At 35.5% G+C, this 11,988-nt stretch overlaps 1 protein-coding gene across 1 annotated transcript; it reads right to left on the reverse strand.

Annotated features, from left to right (window-relative positions):
• Positions 1 to 10,484: 10,484 nt before the first annotated feature.
• Positions 10,485 to 10,931, reverse strand: LOC121759140 (receptor-like protein EIX2). The gene has a single exon (XM_042154643.1). It carries the CDS (start codon positions 10,929 to 10,931, stop codon positions 10,485 to 10,487), a length of 447 nt encoding a protein of 148 aa, XP_042010577.1.
• Between the last annotated feature and the right edge of the window lie 1,057 nt (positions 10,932 to 11,988).

Below are 11,988 nucleotides of genomic sequence, written 5' to 3' on the forward strand. Positions count from 1 at the left end.
GGATAGAGGGAGTAATACGTTTTCATATTAATAGAAATATTTAGAGATTATGATATTATACTACAATTAGAAAATAGTATAAAATAATTAAATAAATTATAAATAGAAGATAATACAATATTTTATTACTTTAAATGCAAACATTTAATGACTTTATAAAAATATAAGAAGCTTTTTAAGAATGAATAAAATTTTAAAAATTAAAAATATCCCTAGAGTCTCGTGAGATTAGATTACTCCAAAAATTGCCAAAAAAATTAACAAATAGAAATAGTAGTAGAAAACTATTTTTTTCTCTCTCCTCTGCGCACCCCCTCTTCTCTCCCATTTCCGCCTCCCCTTTCTTTCTGCACTGCGCCCCTCTCCCTTCCCCTGCCACCACTTCAACTCTCCTATGTATAAATGGGCGGCCGGTGCCAGGCAAGCCCCCGCTGGAGCGGGGGTTTGGCCCTATGCTGATTCCGTCAGTGTACACTTGCATCATTCGTAATAGCTTTTTACCTTACCAGATTGCAGTGTTAATCTATAAATATTGCAGTATTACCAATTAGTATTTGCAGTTTACATATTACCAAATCCGGTTTTGATTTAAATTTTTGGGAATTTAAACTAAAATACTCACGTCTGCAATATCCAACACATAAAACTGCAATTCGAACTCTATTTCAACAATTCAATCATAGGCGTCCATCTTATAGATCTAAGGGCTAAGATTAGCTAGTGTTTGGTGTCAGTCTAAACATGGTGTCACCCTAACGCTCCCCTACCTGCCTTTCATATGTTCAATGCATCATCAAAAAGTGTCTTTATTCTTCGCCTCTTGTAGTAGCTCATCATGGGGTTTGTTACACTCATATTAATTGAATTTGGGAGTGGTGGCATATGGATATATTGGCGTCCCTATTTCAAAATGTTTGGACCTTGATTAAACATGTGATTGTACTATTTAGAGAGAATATAGAGCATGTACGTAACTCTTTCCTAGTATGCAAACAAAGTGAAAAATCAGCATAAAAACACAAACATTCATTTCTACACACCAAACATAGAGTTTACAAATGATGAAAGCATCAAAATCAAAGTACATTAATTAACCAGTAAATTACCCATATATACCCACTCCAAAAATCATATTCGCCGCCACTCCCATTCCAAGCTTCGTTACTAGTTTAAACATCGACTTCCCCAATCGACTCCAATTATGATTATTATTAGCCCCCACCTTCGAATTATGCGGCCAAATATTTCCATGTGGATATGTATATGGACTACCATGGTACATATTGAACATGGGCTCATACCCACCAAACGTATGAGGCGGGGCGTGGAGAGGAATCTCCATGTTTTGTTGGAACATGGGGATTCCCTGTTGACCAGTAGGGATCTCTATGTTCTGATTGAATATGGGGATTCCTGGTTGACCAATAGGAATCACTATTTTTTGATTGAACGTGGGGATTTCACCAGTACTACTAAGGACATGTTGTTGGTGCTCGACAACGGGACCCAACACACACTCCTGGTGAATGTCAACCCTACAAGCACGGCACGCATAGCGCCACCCGGTGCACAGGCGCCCGCAGACGGCGCAGGTGCTTGCGCCGTCTGCAGGCGAGGATTGGAGGATCAAAGGATGGATGCGGTCAAGGATGTGGTTGATCCTCTCCGGCAGCAGCGTGCAGATTGGGTGCACGTTGAAATTGCAGTCCGCGCACCGGTAGAAGAGGCCGTGGACCGTTTCGCGACAGAGGTCGCAAAAGAGGGCGGCGGATGATGCCGGGTTCGGTACGAGGAGGGTGAGGGGGTGGGGATGCATGAAGGAGGAGAGGGACAGGGGGGAGGTGGCGCAGAAGCCGTGGAGGTCGAAATCGCAGGCGTTGCACCGGAATCGCTTCCCGATTCCGTCAGTCCGGCAGCCATCGCAAAAGAATTGTTGGTTATCATCAGCTGTGGTTGTTAGAGGATGGTGGTGAGTGAAGTGATCAATACAGGTTTTGGGTGTGGGGTCCATTCAAATTACATTCACTAATGACTAAATATGTAGACAATAAATTGGAAGATAGGACTCCTACATATATATTTCCAACATATATATAAGGAGTAAAATTTAATTAACGTAAGAATTGCGGTCGAAATCAACGACATATAAGACAAAATAGTAACGCAAAAGTTGACTAAATCGTCATCACTTAAAGATACTTACTTTCATTTGTCTTTATTTAATAAAAGTGATTAGATTTTTTGTTTTTAGCTAAAAAATGACTTAACTTATTTGAGATATTTTGAAAAGAAATACTACCTCCGTCCCGGTTAAGATAACACATTTCTTGGCCGGTACGGGATTTTAGAAGTTATTGGTTAAAGTGTTTAATTGGAGAGAGAAAATATGAGTGTAAGTATTAAAATAGAGAGAGAAAGAAAGATGAATATTTTAATAGGAGTGAGAAAGAGTAGTTGGGTGTATTAGTTGGAGAGAGAAAGTTTCCTAAAAATGAAATGTGTCATCTTAGTTGAGACAAACTAAAAAATAAAACGTGTCATCTTAAGCGAAACGTACCAGCGGTTGACGACGTCTTCCGTGCCGCTAGCACGGACGGACGGACGCCGTCCGTCCACCGTTGCAGTTGCTCTTAGAATTGCGTTCAAAATCAATGGAAATAGACGTTATGGTAAAGCGATGGATGACTAAACTATAATCACTAAATATCAACGTATATATCTTAAGATAATTTGTGATGATTATATGCATAGATTATAGATATTTCTCGTCAATAGCACATGATTTCCAACATATAAACAGAAGTTAAAGTGACAAACTGAACTATAATCACTAAAAACATACCATAATAAATTTAAAGAGTGGACTTAAAATTTAGTCCCTGTATAAGTACATTTTAAACTTATTAGGTTTGGAATTTGAAAGAATATTGCTACAAATTCCTGGAAAATGCAAAATTTTCATTTATTATTTTTTATCCCCTTTTAAAAATTAGTCTATTTTATTGATACATATGGAATGTAATGAAACAATTTACAACGGAGTGGTCTTCTAGGTGCGCTAACCCATGATACACGCAACAGAAAAATTATGCACATAATTGATACTCCCTCCGTCGGGGCGGGCCCAAACGAGAGAGAGGAGGGGCAAAAGCCCTCATTGATAGTATAAAATTTAGAAATCCCAACCCCTATCAATAAATATTTTTGCGCACGGCATCTGCCATTTATAGTTCCATTTTAACTCGGCACTAATTTTGAGAAAATGTTTGATTTTTTGAAGAAAACTGAGAAAATAAATTAGACCTCACTTTTTTATATTAATTTTATAATAGAATGCGATTGCAGTGAGTTAGTGAAAAAAGCAAATGGTACTTTAAAACACAGACAGCGGCGGAACCACATAGGGCCAAGCCCCCGCTGCCCTTCCCTTATACTGCTGTTCTCCGACCGGTCTCTGCCCCAGAACTTCAAGCGCCGCTGCATCTGTGAAATTGAAAATGGAACTAGGTTGAAGAAGATAAGGGTTGGGCTTATTAATTTTGGGCTTATTTTTGGTAGAATTGGCCGAGTTAAAACTAGTAGTATAAGATTGTTTTTATAGTGCTTAAAAATAGTAAAAAGTAATTTGAATTGTGTAAGTCTTAGTTAATAAATTTATTAATATGTGAATATATTATCTAAGAAATCTTAGTAGTAGTTGTGCATCGGTATTTTAAAAAAAATCAAGGAATGATTCAACTGCAAGTGTTTCAACTGATTGTAGTATTTTAATTCCGAATCCGATTGTGAACTATGAAAGAGTTAGTGTTGCAAGCGTTGAATCTAATGCGAAAAACATAAATAGTGACCTAGGACTACGAAAACACTTATATGCAAAATTAAATAATTTAATATTATTATTTTTTAAAATTTGAGCCTCGGCTTACTTAATTTTCTGCATCCCAAAATAGCAAAATGAGACATTATTTCATGGATTACTTAATAAACTGCGTACCCAACTTTTCATATTTTCCAACATATAATCAATGAAAAATAAGACATGTAGTAAAGCGAAGGATGACTAAACTATAATCACTAAAAGTCAACATAGTAATTGGAAGATAATTCACAATGAGTATTTACACAGATATTTCTCATCAATTGCACATGAATTTTCAACATGTAAACAAAATTTAACGTAAGAATTGCGTTCAAAATTAAGGGAAAAAAGACAAATAGAAAGCAAAAGTTGACGAAATCATGACCGTTGGATCTTAATTATGTATAATGCTTACACAAAAAAACCCATTTTTTCAAAAAAGAAAAATCAACAAATGGTTTCTCATTTATCCCGATGCTAACTCGAACCCTTGATCTATTAGTTGGAGTGGTTGTTTGATTTTACATGCAAACATATATTTGGCTCTTAAACATAGATTAAGATAAAAGAAAATGCACAACCAACTGGGGTTTTAAATGACGAAAGAATTTTCCTATAAATAAACAAAATTTATTAGAAAAATTACCAAATAAATCACGAAAGATGGTCATATTCTAATAAGTGTCGCATTTTTTCAAAATCTGAAAATTAAACCACGAAATATGTTGTGATGTGACAGTAGATTTTAAACATGCTACCCATGGCATAAACATGTATCATACTAAAGAAGTGAGTTAACATGATAATAATATTTCTGCGTATTCAAAACTGGTTGCCACATCATTACATTTTTTCTAAAAATGAGGCGAATGGGATAGTTGCAAAATTTTCATTTTTCATGGCTTAATTTTTCAAATTTGAAAAGTGTGACTGACCAAATTTTACCGTCTATCGTGATTTATTTGGCAATTTGCCCGATTCCAAGAACTGCGTTCGAAATCAATCAGAACAAAGACGTATAGTAAAATGCTAACTATATTAATAATCACTAAAAAATCTACATAAAAAATTGAAAGATAATTCGTGTTGATTATGTCTCCCAATCACAAAGTATATCTGCGCATGCATGATCTTAGAGTTTTTTTTCTTGTTTTTTCATCGATGAAATGAATAATTCATCGATATATTCTTTTTTTTTCCTCAAACACCATCACGGCGGGGGTTAAGGCTGACCCCAACCTGTATATATCAAAAATCATCAAAAGAACATACATCAACCAAATGAATAATTCATCGATATATTCCAATCACCAAGTTTGAAATTTGATAATTCTCGAAAATAAATATTTTGAAATTGCGTTCGAAATGAATGGAAACAAAGACAAATGAAGAATTCATTGATATATCCCAAAGTTTGAAATTGATGGGATGGCCTCAAAGTAAGTCTATAATTAATTTCGAAAAAGATTCATGAAAAGATGTCGGCAACCTGATTGGAATTTCTTTATTTACCATTTCAACTCATTTAATGCATTATAATACTTCAATCAATAATAAAAGATCTATGATAAAAATCAATTAAGTAGAGTGATATTTATATGGCATCCAACTACGTCTTTTGTATTCAAATGATACTAAAAAGTAAAAATGTACTTAAAAATAAAATTAGGTAGGCAAATTATATTAAATATTTAAAAATTAGACGGAGGAGAATTTAGGTTCGATTTGACACTGATTTTGGCCCATCTATTGGTATTGATAGATGACACCAGGCCAGGATATAGTCGATTTGACACTGATTTTTTGAAATTGAGAAAATTGTGTACTCTAATTTTGGATTAATTAATTATAACAATTTAATTACTCCCTCCATCCCGGATAATTCGTCTCACTTTGATCGGACATGGGTTTTAAGAAATGTAATGAAAATTGAGTTGAAAAAGTTAACGGAATGTGGATCCTACTTTTAAATATTATTTTATAATAAAATGTGAGTAAGAATGAGTTAGTGAAATGAGGTCCACTACAAAAAATGGTAAAAAGTGAAATGAGATAAATTATGTGGGACGGACCGAAATGGAAAAATGAGACAAATTATCCGGGACAGAGGGAGTAGTTAGAAACTTCTCCATCCAACCAATAATTTAGCGTTTGAGTCACCCAATGTGTGCGGAGTACTGAGGTGGGTGAATTATAATTAAAAGATAGTAATTCAAAAATTGAAAATAACATAATCCTTAATTGGATTAGTAGACTCTAATTAATTATCATAAAGTTATACTTACACATAAGGAAATAAAATTGAAGGAATTAAAGGATTTAAAGATATAATAAGCACGATTATATGTTGAAAGACCTTTTTATACTTCTGAGGCCCAATATTTGGCCCATCATAAGCCCATCTAAATTTGACCAGCCTCGGTTTGTTTGTACCACTGAAAAGGCCTTTGTTTTACGTATATCATTTTGGGAAACATATTTTTTTTCAGAACCAAGGAGTATATATTTTTGGTTGACTTAGATTCACAATTTGGATGACTTTGCCTCAGAGATAATTTTTTTTATATTTATAAATTTAAAAAGTAGAATAAGCAAATCCGAATTCAGAAGAATCTCACACTTTTCGCAGTTGTGCTTTGGTTTTTGAAATCAAGGTTAATCCTATCTTGTTGTTATAAGTCTATGATCCTCACATTTGATTTGAGTACTGATTTCTTGTTTTGGCTTATTCTACTTCCTTTATATGATTATTTGGAAAGTTTAAATGCATAATGTTTTGGTAGAAGTTCATTTATTTTATTTATTGCTATGGACAAAAATTGAATATGCCTCTTTTCCCAGCTCATATTCATTTCTCGAGTGTGAGGTATTGTGACAGTTGAGAAAAATTGGAACGTTGTGATTTATATTTCATTTTCATATCTTACGCTATTGATGAAAATTTAACTAAATTTTGTGATTTATATATGTTATAATTTTTAAAAACAATAGATTAGTACTTGATTGTTTACAAGTTTGTAACATAGATATTCAACTCTGCCTTTGATATATTCTATGCTCAAATGAGTTGTCAATATATAAGTCTGAGCAATATATAAGAAGCAAAGAGTGTTTTCATTCTTCGACTCTTTGAGCTCATCTTGGGGTTCGTTACACTCATATTAATCGAATTTAGGAGTTGTGACATAAGGTGTAATGCCCTAATTTTCGAACCCTAAGACGATTGCATTTATTTCTTTTAATACCGTGAATTAAATGACGAGCGGATTTGTTATGTGATTTCTTTGGTGACCTAATTTTGGTTCGGAGTTATGATTGTGGGTTGACCGAGTCAACTTCGTTGAATATGTGACGTGACTGCTTTGAATAATTGATGTGGAGTGAAATTAAAGGTTTTTCAGTAATTGATAATTTGTTATGAGAGCTAGAAATTTGTGAAGTAAATCACAATGTGAATTAAAATAATTCCTTTCCGTGAGGAATATATATTGGACTCAATCCGCGAGTTGGATCGAATAAATTGAATAAATAAAAATCCAGTCCGTGATAAATAAATGGTGGGCTGTATAATTTAATAAAATACAAATGACTTTGAATTAAACAAATCAAACCAAATCCTCTTCCTGTTGACTTGGTCACCAAGTCAATGATTCAAAATTTAATTAAATTTTATGTAGAGATTTTCCTCCTCTGTGACGAGATTAATACAAATGACTGTGAATTAAACAAATCAAACCAAATCCTCTTCCTGTTGACTTGGTCACCAAGTCAATGATTCAAAATTTAATTAAATTTTCTGTAGAGATTTTCCCTCCGTGATCGGCAAATAAATACCAAACAAATTCAAATAAATCCAAGATAAAAAAAGAGGAGAATTCGAAATCCACTCTCCTTAACGCACGTTGGAAAAAAAAACCGTTCCCCAAATCTCTCCCACATCTCAACCAAATCTTCTTCCTCTGTAATATTTGCTCCTCTATAATAATTGTTGCACCATTCGTTCCTCCCATCTCTGCAGCAAAACAAGAATTATTCTTTAATTTCCTACTCAAGGTAATCTTGCAAACTTCATCTCTGTTACACGTTTTTCTTTTCTAAATCAACTCATTAAACTCCTTCTGGCAGAAATCGGGAATCAAGTTCAGAGGAGAAGGGACAGAAACCACAATCTCTTTTGCTCAAACCAATCTGTTCACATTCTTAGAAGGTATATCCCACACTCAACACCAACTCACTTTCTTCAATTACCTCAACAATTTGCATCTCATGAATTCGGTAATTACAAATCCAATTGAGGAAACCAAATCAGAGAAACAGCCTTTAGTAAAAAAAAATTGAGAACTTATCTGTTCGGAGGGAATCGGGACTGTTTCGGGGTAAATCGGGGCAACGGGTGGCGGAGACTGACCGACGGACGCTGCTGACAGCAGCGGCGTCGCGTCTCCCGGAAGCGACGACGGCGGATCCCGGCGACGAGCAGCAGCAGCAGCGGCGGTTCAGGCGGAGCAGCCATGGCTGGTGGAACCGCGCCTTCCATCTCCCGGCTGTGGAATCATCGGCGTTGCTGCCATGGTTGTGCAGTAATATTAGAGATGGAGACGGCGACGGAGAATTTTGGGGGAACTTCTTCAATTTCTGTCGAGATAGGGAGAATTAGAGAGTTAGAGAGAGAGGAGTGTGAGGCGTGAAGGAGATGATGGAGTACCCGGGCATTTTGTTTTTTTTAAAAAAAATGGAATTGGGTTTCATTAAGTGATATTGGATGAATTATTAAAGTATGGGCTCCATTTAATTGTTTGGGCTTTAAAATTTTAATTGGAGATATAAGATGGAGAAATAATTAAGCTTTGGGGCCTTTAAATAAATCTTTGGGCCGATAATTGATCGTGACGAAATTATTAAATCCCGAATTAATTTTGAAGTATGAATAATTTATCTCAAGTCCGGAATATATACATAATTTTCTTAACAAAGGGAAATAGTTGCGATAATTCAAGTTATGCGCTTAAATAAATTTTGGGAATTTATTTGACACCGTGGTGGAAAGTACGAGGAGCCAACGGAGGAATTATGGGCGCAAGCGGCCGCCGAATAATCGAAAACCGAGATAAATAGCTTTAATTAGGATGCATGCATTTTTTATTTATTTATTGGAAAAGTGTGTTGATTTATGTATTATCTAAATGTTAAAGGTGAATCATCGCAAGTGAATCGTGATACAAAGGGGAAGAAAGTACTTGAGAATTTAGCAGTCGAGGTGGGCTTTCTTTTAAATAGGAATAATGTCCTAACTATTTTATCGATGGGAATGAAATGTGAATATGTTATCATGCCAAAATTTTGGTTTTTACGCGCCTACCTGAAATGGCTTTGCAGTTTTTATTTAAATCGAATTCGGGTCCTTGTAGGGCCGCAAACCCTACTTGGATTAGTGTATACCTATGGTAGACCGTGTGCCAGCGTACGGGTTGGCCGGTCTAGTGACTTGGTTTGTGGCCACATTCCAAGTCATGTATGAGCAGATATGGTTGACGTCTATGGGAAAATGACTGCGCAGTCGTGATTTTGAACAATGGAATATTTTGGTGCCTTGGTCCTTTTAAAAGCTAAAACCCCGATGGTTACCTAACAACGGCATGATAAAATATAAATATTTTTTATAACTTTTTTCTGCATAAGTCCACTGAGTGCATCAAGTACTCAGCCCTGCATGTGTTTTCCTATGTGCAGGTTGAGCGATGACGAGCTGGGTGGTGTTGAGCTTAAATTGAAGTCTCGTTGGATTTATTTTGAACTCCGAGGGGCGTCGTGTCTTCACACATGGCGTCACTCTTACTCTTGAATGCTTCCGCTGAATTATGACTGTTTCTTTCTCAATTACCCTCTTCCCCTCTTGGACTATTATTTTTGATAATTGTTGACTTCGGATTCAAATGTTAAGAGTTTACTCTGATTTTCCCTCGTTATTGAATATTAAATATTTTGGGTCAAGCTCTTTATTGAAACCCTAGAAAATTCCCCTTTCATAAAGTCCCTTTGGCCGCGACCTCCCGCATTTATTAACCCTAGAAAGGGCGGTCGTGACATAAGGATTGGCATGCATATTTTAATTGTTGTTTATTTATTTGTAGAAAATATCAAAAACTCAATATTAGTCCTAGATTAAACAGAATGATTATAGGAATACTATTTACAAATAATATAGAGCACATACAAATACAAAGTATTTTCCTACTACAATGCAAAAAAAAAGTGAAACTCGGTACAACAAAGTATGAAAACACACACATTCATTATTAGAAGAAACAAATACACACCAAACATAAAGTTTTCAAATGAAAGCAAGAAACTAAAACATAGTAAAAGTACATATTGATACACTTCACAAAAAAAAGATGAGAAAGAAAATCCAAATTACATTAACTTGGAAATATCAGCAGCCATGACCTTGATTGAACGCTAAAGCGCGTAGTTTCACTCCTGAAAAAAATGGGGATGTTATAAATCCATGAAATGAAATCTTGATTGTACATTCGAGTAAATTTTATGTTATTTTCAAGAATTAACCTAAGCATGTAGTATTTAAGGGCATGGGAATATAATTGATATTACCAGGAATAAGTATTCAACTTCGTCTGCATTTGGATACAAACACAGCAATGCTGACGTAGAACCAATCTCCAGCAACATCAAACAAGTTGAAGAATGCAATTCTCCATGATTTCTTCAATATGAATGAACCAATAACTCCCCAAAATCCCATTGATATGCCAACTTCTTGCATGAATGAGAACATGCTGACGTCGTTCTCATTCATGTTTTCCACCGGATTAGTGGTGGAAGGCCTCAAGCTATCTTCAATGCACATCGGTAGAGGGTTGCCACAGAGTCCATCATTCCCATCATAAGCCGATGCATTGAAGCTCTGAAGTTGAGTACTTGTCGGAATTTTTCCAGACAACTTGTTGTTCGACAAATCCAAAACCCCAAGAGTGTATATTTTTGTCAAACTTACAGGTATCTTGCCCGAGAGTCGGTTATGAGATAGATCAAGAGAATCTAGCTTCTCCATTTTACCGATATCCGGAATAATATATCCTGTCAAACTATTCCTTGAAAGATTCAAGGAATTCAAATGGCTCATACTTGAAAATGATTTGGGAATAATTCCGGTCAAAATCAATGAGTTTGAGAAGCCTGAGATTTTCCTTGTATTTTGATTCCAACAGTAATGGAATCAACATATGTGGCAGTGATACTCTCACTTGCCAAGATAGAGAAATTGTTGAAGCAATCTAATCAGGTATTACTGAAGATAGATTGTTTATCGATAAATCTAGAACTTGAATATTAATAAGCTCACATATCTCTGGAGGAATGCTGCCATGCAATTTATTTCCACGAAAGTTAAGAAATTGCATTTGATACAGCTGCCCAATCCAAGTGGGGATCTCTCCTGTTAACTTGTTCCCACCAACATCAATCATAAGCAAATATTGGCAAAGTCTCAAATTAAAAGGTAATTCTCCAGGCATCTGGAGTGAAACTAATTCCTGTAAGTTACCGAAAGAGGAAGGAATTTCACCCGAAAAACCATTGTTAGCCAAATTGAGGTATCTCAAGTTTGTCCCAACAATTGGGAATCTCTCCAGCAAACTGATTATTTGATAGGTCAAAGTATCCAAGATCATCGTGTCGAGTTTTGCAAATACATGAAATTGGACCCGAGAACATATTTCCATTCAACATGATTGCATAAGCTCTGGCTGGAAATAATGGTATAGGACCTGAGAATTGATTGAAACTAAGATCCAAATGGTCGATGGAGGTGAATGAGATATTCGGAACTGCACCACTTATTTGATTGTCGGAGAGGCATAAGTATTGTAATGAAGAAGACATACTCCACAACCACCTAGGGGATTGGTACCATTGAGATTAAGGTATCCCAAATTTGACTGAGTTTGGAGCCATTTTGGAAAATATGGGCCCACTTTGCACCATGCTAAATTCACACTATCCAACTGAAAAGGAGGAATCCAAATATCCAGGATCAATGAATTGAAGGATAGATCTAGTGACTTTAACTTATCAAGCTTGGAGAAATGGGATTCATTGACTAAACCTTC

Source organism: Salvia splendens, chromosome 12 (assembly GCF_004379255.2).
Source record: "Salvia splendens isolate huo1 chromosome 12, SspV2, whole genome shotgun sequence".
NCBI classification, from domain to species: domain Eukaryota; kingdom Viridiplantae; phylum Streptophyta; class Magnoliopsida; order Lamiales; family Lamiaceae; genus Salvia; species Salvia splendens.